General features: G+C 46.4%; 1 protein-coding gene across 30 annotated transcripts in view; it reads left to right on the forward strand.

Annotated features, from left to right (window-relative positions):
* The window catches only part of ANK2 (ankyrin 2), a 333322-nt gene that overhangs the window by 179004 nt on the left and 140206 nt on the right, over positions 1–14112 (forward strand). For 25 of the 30 annotated variants that reach the window (XM_027765833.1, XM_027765842.1, XM_027765857.1 and 22 more), the window contains exons 6-9: positions 5981–6166; positions 6538–6561; positions 10401–10499; positions 11867–11965. In XM_027765833.1, the coding sequence (XP_027621634.1) occupies positions 5981–6166; positions 6538–6561; positions 10401–10499; positions 11867–11965 (408 nt within the window). The remainder of the gene's footprint in view (positions 1–5980; positions 6167–6537; positions 6562–10400; positions 10500–11866; positions 11966–14112) is intronic. The other 5 variants (XM_027765837.1, XM_027765841.1, XM_027765855.1 and 2 more) reach the window with 1 other exon arrangement.

Here is a 14112-nt window from a genome sequence, read left to right on the forward strand (position 1 = left end):
CTGCAGGGTCCAGTACAGCGCCTTAAAGGGACTTTTTTTTTTTTCTTTAAAGAGAGATATTTGCTATAGGGTGTGTGTGCTTGTTGGAGTCACAAAGAGAGAGTGAGAAGTCACCCCCTGGGGGATAGCCACACCACAATCCCTTGTCCTCCATTCTCCTTTTGGGATTTTGTGCGCGCGCGCATGCACACACACACACACACACACACACACACACACACCTGGCACGAGATTCAAGCTGCTGGATCTGGGACCAAACCACAGTTGAGTTCAGAGCCATAACCACTACACCACCTGCTGGCCCCAAAGAAACCATTTTAACTGTAGGAAATAAGTTGTGTTTGTGCTAGCGCAATTTTATGAGTATGTCACTAAAAAAGCTGTTTTTATTGAAGCACAAGTTGTGACACCTTGATTAAGGCAACAGCTGACTTGGAAAGTTTAAGCTCGGTCCTGTTTCGAAGAGTTCAGGGCACACAGGAGAGACGTTTGGAACTCCCTCTCCTTTACCGTGTGTCCTCCTGTAAGTAGAACCTCCTTCACTTTCCTTCCAGGCCTGTGGACAGAAGTTCAGCAACTTCTGAGTGGTGCTGCAGGTGTCTGTGACTCGTAGGGAGCGTTGTGTGGCCCGCGACAGTGGGTGACGAGGACAGAGAGGGCATGCCCTCCTCTCCACTTCCACCAGAGCACGCAGGGCTTCTTTTTCCTCTTTCATATTTTGTGTCCTCACTGATAAAATTTTAAAACTCCTGGTCTGGAGTGAAAGATGGTTAGATGCTTGCAGCTCAGAGCCTGTCTTGATCACTTTTAGTGTCTAAAGTGTCCTCCTCTCTGGACATGTTCAGGCCAAGTTCGCAGGAGCCCCCCCGTGCCACCTTGGAGGGAGAGGTCGGTAAGCTGCCATGTCCACGTCCAGTCCCTGTCAGAGAACACTTCCTGCAGATCGGTGGCAGTCACTTCTGATAGCTTTTCCCAGTAGTTCAAACAAGCAAACAAACACACTCAGGAAGTCACTAGTAATGAGATGAAATCCTGTTTGCTGCTCATCTCTGGAAAGCACGGCTGCCCAGGACAAAATGACCGCAAAGCTGGGGTCGGTGTGGAGCCAGGCTGAGCCCTGAGTGCCGAGAGGGATCAGCGTGGGGCCAGGCCGAACCCTGAGTGCTGAGAGGGATCAGCGTGGGGCCAGGCCGAACCCTGAGTGCCAAGAAGGATCAGTGTGGGGCCAGGCCCAACCCTGAGTGCTGAGGAACTCCTGAGACCTGCATGACTTTATTTTGTCCTCCAGAAAGCAGAGCCATTTACCAGATGAAATGGTTACTGGAATTTTTCTGCTCAGCAAATATGAGGACACTTGAAGACGTGTTAGGAGAGGGCTGTAGACCCAGAGCAGATCCCAAAGGCCAGTTGCAGTTCAAACCCAGCCCAGGTGTCTTGAAAAACGCCCACCCTGTGCATGCCTAACATCCAAAATATTGGGGATATGGAGAAGGAATTGCAGAGAGACTGTGCCACACTGGGTGTGCTTTTTCTGTCTCCCTCTTTCTGTCACTCTGGTGAGCACACACGCCCTCTGACAATTAAAAAAAAAAAATTGAGGGGTCTGCAGGGGGCATGGTGGTTAAGGCACTGGACTCCCACATGGCAGACCATGGTTCAAGTCCTGGACCTGGTGACTTGTTTTCTTAACTTCTCTTTCTCTCTCTCAAATTAAAACTAAATAATAAAGGGCAAGCAGGTGACATAGTGGTTAAGATGCTGGGCTCCCACATGACTGACTGGTTCGAGTCTCAGATCCAGCTTGAAACTTGTGCAGGGTGCATGCGCATTGCACCCAAAACCTGGGAGGAGAATGAAGGGGGAGGGATTGCAGCGTGGCCATCTCCTTGGATGGGCAAGTTCTCATTTTCTCTCTCTCTGTCTCTGGTGAGCGCATGTGCCTTATAGCAAAAATCTCTCTAAAATTAATTAATTCATTAATTATTTAATTAAAATAGACAATTTTTAAAAATTGAACTCTGTGCATAGCTTTGCATGATATGCATTTTCCACAACCTTTTGAGGACCGTTGTGAAGTCATGTTCTCAGCGCACAGCCGAGGGCCCTGCTCATGCAGACGCTCCACGCTCCAGCAGTGTAGACTTGGAGCAGTCGGTCCCACTCTTGTGGACCCTCTGTGCATGGAGATGCCAGGTTACACTGGGTCCTCACAGCTTCCACACCCTCCCCACGTGAAAATGTGATTTTGGAAATGGATCATGGAGGGTTCTGAATCCTAGCTTGGTCCATTATATGCCTGTTTTTTTTTTTCATTTTAAAAATAATACATATATATGTATATACACTATATAGTTCATGTAAGACTGACCGATTAAATTCTCATGCTAGCCCAGTCGTTAAACCTTGACCTCAGGGTATCATTCTTTTTCTTTTTCTTTTCAGGTTTTTGCCACAGAGTGTGTGCACTCACCAGAGAGAGAGAGGGGAAGTGAGAAGCTGCCCCTGGGTGACCATCTGCACTTTCTCCTCTTCCATTGTCCTCTCAGGGTTTTGCACGTGTGGCTGGCGTGATATTCAAGCTGCCAGGTTCAGGGCTCAAACTGCGCTCAACATGTGGGGATCTAATGCCACCATCATGCCACCTGCTGACCCCTCTTAGGGTATCAGTCTATTAAAAAGTTCTTTAAGGGGCTGTGTGATTGGTCACTATTTGATATTCCATGTTTTATTGTCTTGTTCGCCCACGTGTGAATGTGTCCACGGAGGGCACTTTACTGAATCGACTGGTAGCCCTAATTTGCAAAAATGAATAAATCATTATTAAAAGTATTGTGACTACTCAAAAATTTTAAATTATTCAACATGGCAATGAAACTCATGTTTGGGAAGCAATATTTAGTTTCAGAATTTCTTCTAACCCTTGGAACTAGCATTGGTAACTAAGGGACAAAAATAAAGCCACTCAGCCTCCATTGGGGTCTCTGTTCCATAGAGTGAGTTGACATGCTTGAATGAGTCAACGCAGATATTTATCCTTCTCCCAGAAAGTATAAATCGGGATGAAATCCGTGTGGCAGCAGTCCAAAAGGAGTTCTTTGTCCTTGTAACACCACTTTTCAATGCTTTTTACTTCCCTAAAGTAAAGTAGACTTAAAGTCCCAAGTGAACTGCACAGTGTCCTAGCTGGATTTACATAACAGTGTCTAAAATATTGTTTTTAGTTACCGAGCGATGTTTATCAATTAAACCAGTTCCTTTACTGCCCACATGGGAAACGTACAGGGAGTGAGCAGTGTCCCCTGTTACAGTAGTTACGCCGGGTCGACCATCTCACTCTCCACGGTGACCACACTGACAAGGTCGTCTATCTGGGGACTAACTTCCATCGGGATGTTCCAGGGGACCTGAGGAGAAGAAGACATTATTGCCCATCGCCCATGTCTTCAAGTCGGCTGGGGACCCCGCCCTCCTACACACGTCTGTGTCGACGGGCTTTACCGTGTTCTTGGTTGTGCCTGGCAGGGTGGAGTGCTCAGTGGCCAGCCAGGCGCCCTTGTAAGGCACAGAATCCCCAGAAACGGTGTCTGGGAGAAGCACCTTTGCTTACAGATGTCACACAGCAGCCCAGACTGGCCTTGGGCTCGGGTGGCCAGGGCTGCCGATGCCACCACAGTGGCTCCACTTGGATTGCTCTGAGCCAGGGGATGCTGCGGCCTTTTCCACAGCGGCCATAAGTTTCTCTCCATCTTTACCAGCACGTGGTCAGTCATAGCATGGCAACCGAAGTAGAATGACCCACTGATTGCGCCATAATCACCATGGAAACTTGTCACCACTCCCTGGACACTTTTTACATGGCTGTCACCTTTCGGGAGCCCGGCCTGCCATGGCTGCTGCTCCTGGGCGGGGTCTGCCCTCCTTCAGAAGGAGTCCACGGCTTGTCGCAGAAGCCTGAGCATGTGTCCTCGTCACCGCAGACCTCTGGAGGCCCTCCAGTCGCAGTGGCTGTCCGGGAGTGGCCTCCGGCTTCTCTCCTTAGCATCTGTGAAACGGGACTGAACTGCCAATGAGCAGCCCAAGGGAATCTCACAGAAAAGCCCCTCTATCGCTTCTCAGCAGGAGCAGGGTCCGAGCCCTCAGGCACGTAATGGCGCTTACAGCAGTCCCGGTAGGGGCCTCACTCACCTTTAAAAGAGAAATGTGGCCATTAGCCGTTGGTTCTGGCCTGGGGTCGAGGATGGCATTCTCCAACTGTCAGCGCGATTTCCATGTGGGAATACGCCAAAGAGCAGGACAGTGACTCACACCTGACAGCGTCCCGTGGGAAGTCAGGAGCACAGAACTGCCCTGGAGAAAGCCCCTCCCACTAACCGTTAGACTCCAGCACACTGCTTATGTATTTGAAACCAAGTTTTTGTTTTGTATGTTCTCTCTGGAAATTGTCCAGAGATGGTCTTAAGAAAAATAATTTAAAAAAATAGGAAAAGAAACCCTTAATTTTTCTTTAAATGAAAATAATTACTTCTTGTTGGTACTGCAATATACTTGAGGAAAATTGTTTTCCCTCTAAAGTCTACCTTATAAAAAATTATTATTGAGAACCAGCTGAGTATTGGACTGTGGTACATTACCACTGTCTAGAACAGCCATCGACTGCCTTCAGCTCTACTCTCTGTAAATGGGAACTTCTGAGGCTGGTTCTTAGAGTTTCATGGCTTGAGGGAGGTTTTCATGCAGATACCACCTAGAATATATGTTTCTTATTTGTCACTTTTCCAACACTGGATACTTTTTTCTAGAGAGAAAAATGGCTTTTCTAACTCTAAAATTCCACTAATTGCATTATTTGTGCTATTGTTTCTTAAGCTATCTCTTGTTAAGTTTAGGATTGAAAGTTTGTTTTAGCATAAGCTAGCTCATATACTTTTGTATCTAAGTGATCTAAATATTAGTTTGTTGGAAAAGTCATGACTTATGTTTTTCTATGTAAAAATGTGTCATGACTTTTCTGATGACCCAGTAATATAAAGTTTAACTATTAGGTGAAAAATTAATGAATTAGCCTACATTGCCAAACACTTTTAGATCAAATTGTGTACCAAACTTTAAAAATTGAATTGATGGGACAGCAGATGGCATAATGGTTACATCACTGAAATTCCACGTAGTAGACCATGGTTCGAGTCCCAGACAGGCAGCTTAAAACTTGCACTGGGCACGTGTGCATGCACACCCAAAATCCTGAGAGGAGAGTGGAGGAGAAGGGCTTGCGGCAGGCCATCTCCCCTGGGAGTGACTTCTTGCTTTCTATCTCTCTGTCTCTTTCTGTCTCTCTGGTAAGCATACTTGCCCTTAAGCAAAAATCTCTACAAGAAAGGCAGCTTAAAACTTGCACTGGGCACGTGTGCATGCACACCCAAAATCCTGAGAGGAGAGTGGAGATTTTTGCTTTCTATCTCTCTGTCTCTTTCTGTCTCTCTGGTAAGCATACTTGCCCTTAAGCAAAAATCTCTACAAGAAAAAAGAAAAAGAATGATGAGGCTGAGCTATCAGCAGCTGGCTCCCCTCTCTGGTACTGTGAGCAGCTTGCCTGGCCGGTCTTGTGTCCCTTCCTGACTTGGTCACCATGTTTGATTTCTGTCAGACGCGGACTTCGTTCTTTCAGCGCCCCCCACTTTCTGCCTTACTCAGGATTGGTTCTCGTTTCCTTTTCCCCATCATTACTGTGCATTTGAGCACATCCTGTGTGCGGCGTGGTCTGTCAGGCGACCAGATGCTTTTCAGAATGTGTGGAGTAGAAGCAGGGAGAGTTGGCCCAACTAGTCCGCACCCCAACCAGGGCTAGAACCTGTCACTGATCTCGGCCACCTTAACCTTCGCTACCCACTGTGGTCACTTCAGAGTCAGAAGCACCGAGGCCCGGGAGCTGCACCTAGTCTGGCAGTGGCAGTGACTACAGGCTCTCCCTCTCTGTCCCCAGGATGGCTTCACTCCTCTCGCCGTGGCTCTTCAGCAGGGGCACAACCAGGCGGTGACGATCCTCCTGGAGAATGACACCAAAGGGAAGGTGCGACTGCCCGCCCTGCACATTGCAGCCCGGAAGGACGACACCAAGTCGGCTGCACTCCTGCTGCAGAGCGACCACAATGCGGACGTGCAGTCCAAGGTACCCTGGCATGGCAGGCAGGGCGCACGTGGGCGGCCGGAGCCTCGGGGGTGAGTGGGGTGGCCATGGCGGTGTGCACGATTGCTCAGCCATGAGAGGAGGGCGTCCCTGTAGAGGTAACTCAGGAAAGGGGCCTGTCCGTTGGGATGGCAGCGTGAGTACTGCACACGAGGTGGTTTTCTCTTAAGGATGACTTCGGCTGTATAGGAACCCGCTCCTCACCCCATCCACCGTAGACCAGGGTAGGAAAGTGGCAGCACACACGGGCACCTGCGGGGTGCACGCGGCACATGGACAAGCCCTGCTGCACGCAGGCCGTCCGCCCTGACTTCCCTGTGTAACGTCTCCCTTTTCTCCCCACACCGCTTCAGATGATGGTGAACAGGACGACGGAGGTATGGTACCGTGCACGCAGGGTTTCCTCGCTGGGTTTACTTTCAGTTTTGGTCCCATTAGAATAAATGTTCACTAATTGATACTAATAGTCTGAATTTACATTAATGGGAAATTAATTTGGAACATTTTCCCATAATTAAGGCCAACTGATCATTCACAATATTTAATGCAACATATTTAAAACATTACTTATCAATGAAGCTAAAGAATTTTTTAGAATAGAGCAAGAAAGGAAACTTTCTTAGTATATATTTTAATGAGTGAGATTTACCATTAACTTTTTGACAAGAAGGGTTATGATCTTTTTTTTTCATGAGAATTTTCAGGTTAGAATTATAGAAGTAAAAGTCAGGGTAGTTTCTCTGCCACCATTTTTTTTTAGTTTTTTTTTTTTTTTAAACCATGTTGCATATAGTCAATGATTGCTTTTCCTTGTAAATTTAAAAATACTTGTCATAAAATTTGTTTTTCCATATACCAAATATATCACAGTGATCGGCAAGAGCCTTGCATGCTGAAGTGTGTTCGTGGGGGGGTAGACCTTGCCCTGGGCCGTCGGCACAAACACTGCCAGAGTGCGTGGTTCATATCGATGTCCTCATGGCACTGACAGAGTGCGTGGTTCATAGCGATGTCCTCATGGCACTGACAGAGTGCGTGGTTCATAGCGATGTCCTCCGGCACAAACACTGCCAGAGTGCGTGGTTCATATCGATGTCCTCATGGCACTGACAGAGTGCGTGGTTCATAGCGATGTCCTCATGGCACTGACAGAGTGCGTGGTTCATAGCGATGTCCTTCGTGGACAGTGACTATTTATGTAGATGGGTTTCCGTTGGGCCAAGGGATTCTGTGACCTTCTCATTTGATCATTTGTATGGGTTTGCAGTTCTGTCCTTTGAGCATAATATTTAGAATATTTAGTTTGAGCATAATATTTAGTATTTACCAAGAGTAACACATTTATAAAGCTATTATTTATTAACACTTTTACCTACTGAAGAATCAATACAGTCAAATTATTTGTATCATTTCTTTTGTTCCACATCTGTGCATGAACATGGTTCAGAGACCCAGAAAAGGAAAGAAAAGGAAAAAACAAGCCATAATTTCTTGATAGACTTGCTGTGCAAACTGTACAAATTGCTATCTTAATTACTGTTTTTAGTAATTTTAGTCTCTGAGTTGCTATTTTGGGATCGTCTAAGAGACCTTTCTTTGGAAACACTGTTGGCTCCCAGCTTTATGATGAGAGGGGCAGTGGGAACAGGTTATTGTGGAGGGAGGAGCCAGGAACGGGGCCGCGATGAGCCCCAGAGGGTGGTCTGCTCCGCTGCTCATCAGGAAGGGTCCCCAGGAAGACTCCCAGCAAGCAGCCTCACGGCTCCGGGACTCTCTGCCGGGTCTTCGTGGGTAGGTGATGAGGCTGCGTCAGACAATAAACTTATTTATTTTTGCTGAGAAAAGTAATATCATGATGTTTAAATGATCGTACAGTGATTCATTAGCAGTGAACATGTTCTCTGAAATTTAACTGTCAGTGAGCCACCTTCAAGGTGTGTCTGGTTAGAGGAGATGTCAAGATAAAAATGAAAGAAATACAGCTGGCAGTTTCCTAAAATATAAACTGGACATTTTGTAAAAATGCAGCCGGGTTGTGGACTCCTTCTCCCCTCTGCTTCGACAGGAGTGTTTGGTGGCACGTGGACACACAGTAAAAATATCTGGACCACAGCTGTGGGGGTTGGGGTGATGGTGACTGTTCCTCTTTCTATGTCCTGCGTCTCTATTGTCAGAAGTTCTTTGCAGCCAAAATTGCTGATGGCTCAGAGGAATTGCTTTCTTTCTTTTTTTAAAAGAAGAATTATTTAATTTTATTCACTGTTATTATTTTATTTATTTATTTATTTTTGAGGTTGACCAGAGAGAGACAGAGAGAGAAGGAAACTGAGAAAGCAAACTGCCAGGTCCAGGACTTGAACTGTGGTCGGTCATGTGGGAGTCCAGCTGCTTTAATTACCATGCCACCAGAGGAATTTCTATTACCTAAGGAATCTTAATGCTCATCAAGGGCATTTTTAAAACAAAGTCACCAAAGTCTATGTATCGAGCCAATAGAAAATGATAGCTCTGGTTCAGAAATTATATTTAAAAACAGTGGGTACACAGCCAGAGTTCATTTCCAGTGAAAACAACCTGAGAACTGCAAGACCTGATAGCCAATTAGCGGTTTCTGTCTTTGCCATAATTGCCATAATACAGTGAACCCGGAAGTGAGGGAGCCACTGGGGTACACCTCTGTGTGCTTCACAGGAAGGGTCAGGCTGCCCCATTGTGAAAAGGGCAGACATTCCCAATTTTCCAGATTGTCATTGGGAAAATAAATGAAAGGGAACATACTTTTCTTTTACTTTTTAATTAATTGCCAGAGCACAAGGGGAGATAGAGGCAGAGAAGGAGAGCGTGCCCAGTGGGCCGTGGCCACACTGCAGCCCCTTCTCCATGGTCCCCACCCTGTTGGGATTCGGGACACAGGCCGAGTGGGGTCTGGCTGCCTGAACACTTAGGCTACTGGGGCTGTCCCTAGACTTGTCTTCATATGCGACTCTAAGGCCCGTGTCTCACGTTCTGAGAGGAAACCGTCCCCATTGGCTGTGCTGACTTAACCTGGTTGGGTCACTCACATTTATTTTATTGATAACGTTTAATTCATTAACACTCAAAATTGGATCAAGCTGAACTTTTTTCCTATTTTTTATTTGTATTAATGCAAAGTATTTTGTTTAATTCTTTTTTCATTATAACAATAGTCTTACTAAACAGTTGTGAAGGAGGATCAAAATACCATAAATTTTGTTAAAGTGTAAATGAGGTAGAATAAACTATACATTCTTTGTAAAAATTTTTTCCCATATTCTTACAGTCCCAAAGATACAATGGAACAAGGCTGTATTTTAAAATGTCTTATTTTTTAATTACCAGGGAGCGCGTGCGTTCACCAGAGAGAGAATAGGCTGAGTGGGGCAGTCTGTGCAGCTCCTGCCCTGTTGCCCCATCCTGTTGGGATTTTCAAACCACCCTGTTTTTCAAACCACAGTGACTGGGATTTGAACAGCAGTCGGTGTGTGGGATGCAGCTTTTCTAACCACTAGGCTGTGGGATGGCCATCCAATGCTGTTTTTCATTTGTTTTATAGAGGCTTTTGTCTTAGGGCGCTCACTGGAGAGAGACACAGTGAGAGGGGAAGTGAGGAACACCCCCCGGGGATGGCAAAGCCACAGACCCTTCTCCTCCACTCTCCTCCTGGGGTCTTGGGCACGCACGTACACGAACCTCGTGTGAGTTTCAAACCACCGGGTCCAGGACTTGAGCTATGGTTGGCCATGTAAGCACTACACTGTCTGCTGATCCCCAGTGCTGCTTTTTCAAAAAACAAAAACCAAAATGATTGGTTTTGAATCTTTCTCTGGAGAAGATTCATAATTAGGGTAACCCTATGGCTAAAACCTTATGTTGTTTAATCAGATTCTGTTTTTGCCTACTATGCCAAACTGTCATAAGAAACATGGTTTTGTATAAAGAGATCTCATAATTAGATAAATAATTAAAACAAATAGCTAAGGTAATTAAAAGTAATGTTGCCAATAAACAGAGGACTTTTATTGCCTCGTGACATGTTTAGTTACTTACCACCTTTTAACGTGGAAATTTAGTCTCACTGAAACACGTGTCACGTGGACCGGGTGGCGCAAGGATCGGGCAGCCAGGACTCTGCCCTGATGCAGTGGCTGCTGCGTGCAGACACCGCGGCTCCCTGACCCCCTCCTTTGCATTGCAGAGTGGCTTCACACCCTTGCACATCGCCTCGCACTACGGCAACGTCAACGTGGCTACACTCCTGCGGAACCGGGGAGCTGCTGTGGACTTCACGGCCAGGGTAGGGGCGACACTCCTTGTCTGAGTAGCAGGAAGCCGTGTTGGAGAAAGTGAAAGTTAACTCCATGGGCTTTCGCAAAGGTTCTTTCTTTGTCCTGGCCTGTATCTGTCACTGGAGATATTAGATTTTCTACTTTTTCCTTTGAAATCACATGAAGTTATCGCGACTTGACAAGTGGAAAATAAGACTGTTGTAAATTCGCATGCATGCCATTTGTCTCCCGTAGCTAAGGGCAACATTAATTCTGACGTAGGTGTGAGAAATTGTATTTAAAGAGCATGCCAAGAATCGTGAGCGGCAGTCTAGATCAGTGATTAAGCTGCTCAGATGTCAAAACGTGGAGTGTGCCTCGCGGTCATTGTGGGCCACACAGTGTGACCGAGAATTCTTTTAATAAATTGGGAACTTACTAATCTGAAGGAAAATGATACTGTTTGAATTATATGTTAATGGCATGTTTTATTGGAAAGAGTTCACTTCTAGCTATAAAACTCAGCATACTTAATACTGTGAGCCAGTCAGCACAGTTTGTGAATATTCAAAACTTAGGACACAAAGTAATCAGGTAGATGTCCTAGCCACAAGGTGGACATGATGCCGATAAACTAACAAGTGAATATGAATTGTGTGTGCTGAAGAGCCTTCTGCATGTTGTCTATTATGAAGTTTTTCATACTTAATTATTCTTACTGAAAGAAATTTTTAAGAATCAATTTTCCTTTGGTAACTGATATGTACATTTGAACTGTGTGTGTGTGTGTGTTTTTTAAAGAGACATTTTTGCTATAGGGCATGTGTGTTCGCCAGAGAGACAGAGAGACAGAAGGGGAGAAATCATCCACCAAGGGGGATGGCCACACCACAATCCCTTCTCCTCCATCCTCCTCTCCGGATCTTGGCCACGCACGCTCATGTACCCTCCATGAGCTTTAAGCCCCCAAGTCCAGGACTTGAACTGTGGTTGACTACGTGGGAGTCCAGCGACGTAACTGTTAGCTGTCTGCTGGTTCCTGAACTGTGTTTTAAGCATGGAGAAAAGTCGGGTGTCAGACGTTTACGTGCAGGGTGATACAGAGGGAAGACCTTAAAGTAGAGGTCCATCTGAAGTCACACTCACGCTTGTTCTGCTGTGAAGAGCTGTCTGACTGCGTGTGTGTGTCCGGCACACGCTGTAGTTGTGAGCTCGTTACCCAGCTCCATTTCCTTCTCACTCTTTAACTGTACAGCTTGTGCTTTGTGTGCTTCTTTGCTCCTTAAAAATAGAAGATGACAAAATGTAGAAACCAGGAATCCGATTGCACGCGGGCGCGGTCATGGCTGTCCTGCCGTCACACCCACATCTCTCGCTTGGTCTTTCTGTGGTGTAGAATGGAATCACCCCTCTGCACGTGGCTTCCAAGAGGGGAAACACCAACATGGTGAAGCTCCTGCTGGATCGAGGTGGCCAGATTGATGCCAAAACCAGGGTGAGTGGCCCCAACCCAAAGGGGCATGGCTGCTGCTTTCGCCCTTTAAACAGAGAAATGTTCAATGTTTAATTTCTGTCTTTTAGATAATATAATAGAGCTTCTACATATGGATGTTTTTACTAATGTTTTCATTGAGTCAACAGGTGGAATGGTGGTTAAGGCATTGGACTCCCACATGGCTGGCTGTGGTTCGAGTCCCAGAGCCAGTGACTTGAAAATCACACCAGACATGTGTATGCGTGCCTAAAATCCCAGGAGACTGGAGGAGAAGGGGCTGCGGGGTGGCCATCCCCTCTGGGGAGTGACTTCTGACTTTCTCATGTCTCTGTCACTCTCTTTTTGGCAAAACCTAAAAAGAAAAAAAAATTAAATTCTTTTTTTTTCCACAAGTGAAAGATAGAAAGATGGAGACAGGACCCTCACATCACAGTCTACCCTAGTCCCAGCTGCCCGAACGCAGGCACGTGTGTGTACCCGACATGCCAGGGAGGTCTTGGGGTGAAGACCTACAGCCCTTCAGCTGGGTCTGGCTACTCCCCATTGCACCGCTTCCTGGGTCCTGTATATGGAGTTTAACAAGAGACACGATTTGTGTGTGTGTGGTTTTGTCGTAGAGAGCTCGGTTTACCCTAGCAATCACATAGCCTTAATGTTCTGGACTAGGGTGTTCTGTCCTGGATTTCCCTGTGACCTCATTTTTGTCATTTATCAAGTTTTTATTTTCTGGAGAGAAACAAGTTCTATAGAGGCTTTTGGGTAATTAAAAAACATGCTTAACCCACAGCTTCTCCCTACCCTCACCACTGTTTTGGTGGTTGGCGAAACAGGTGGCATCCTGCCAGCGCTTTGCCACTGGGCAGCCCTAGGGTGAAACTCAGAGACTCGTCAACCAGAACCTTTTGCTGGTATCTGGAAACTTCATTTTAAATGTGGAAGCATAAACTTCATAGCTGCTTAAAATGAATGTGTTAAGTCAGGCTTTAGTAAAGGCATTATTCTTTTTGGTTTTAAACTTATTTGCTATTTAAATATGGAGATAGCTCATGTAAGCATTATGTTTGAAACATTGGCATATGCATTTCAGTGTAGACAATGAAAGTATATGTAAAACATTAAAGGGTTATGGATGGAAGCACAGCGTATTAGAAAAAGCAACACCCTTTCTCTTGTTAGACGCAAATCATTAAGTATCGACCAGAACGGTCACGTGCATTTGTCATGCGTGTCAGGCTCCGCGTATCCTGCTGAGCCTTCTAGAAATGTAATCTTATTCCATCGTGCTAACAACTTCTGAAATATGTATTACGTCCTTGTCTGCCTCCGAGGATGAGACCATCAAAGGAAGTGCCTTTCAGGGTTACGTAGTGTGTCTGGGGTGCACAGTCCGACCCGTGGCAAAGCCGTCTGTGCCCAGATCTCAGGCACGCTGCCAGGAGAGTAGCCTGTGCACAGGGCCAGGCAGCGAATACGTGAGGGACGTGCTGGGGAGAAAGGAGTGTCGTGGTAACCAGCGTTGGCGCGAGCCTGTGAGGGGGCTTCTCTGCTGCAGGGCCCCATCACAGTGTGCTCAACCTGGTTCTCGTGGGGCAACGAGAGAGGACAGGAAGAGGCTGTGAGGGGCAGAAAAACGTAACCTGTCAGCAGAGGCTTAAGAACTGAAGAGAAAAGGTCTGGAATATGAAACTTTGAAAAGAATATTCTTAGCATTAACTCAATACTGTGCATTGTAGAAAATACTCGAAGTCGCATCCGATGCGCCTGTCGTGATGTGAGTTGGATGCTGTGTTTCATCCCCCCTGAGGGCAGGCGCCTGTATCACAGGCCGTGAGATCCAGAGCCGGTTCCCTCTCGCTCCTTGCTGTCCCCGCGGGGTCCTAGACTCTGCGTGACATTCCTGTGCCACTCTGGGACGATTTGGAGGTTTCCGCGTGATTATGCTGCGAGCATTTCATGTAACTCACAGAAAATGACACGATCTTTTCTAAGAACGATGTGAGACAGCATGCTCTTCCTTGGCTTTCAAACAAGACTGCAAGTTAAGTCAGGTGAAAGTCAGTCCCTGCACTCGCGGTCATTCTGAGCCGGAGGGGACCAACGGAGGGGCTGATCCGCGTCGATGGGGCACTAAGACTCCATGCTGAACC

Source organism: Tupaia chinensis, unplaced genomic scaffold (assembly GCF_000334495.1).
Source record: "Tupaia chinensis unplaced genomic scaffold, TupChi_1.0 Scaffold139767_1, whole genome shotgun sequence".
Lineage (NCBI taxonomy): Eukaryota > Metazoa > Chordata > Mammalia > Scandentia > Tupaiidae > Tupaia > Tupaia belangeri.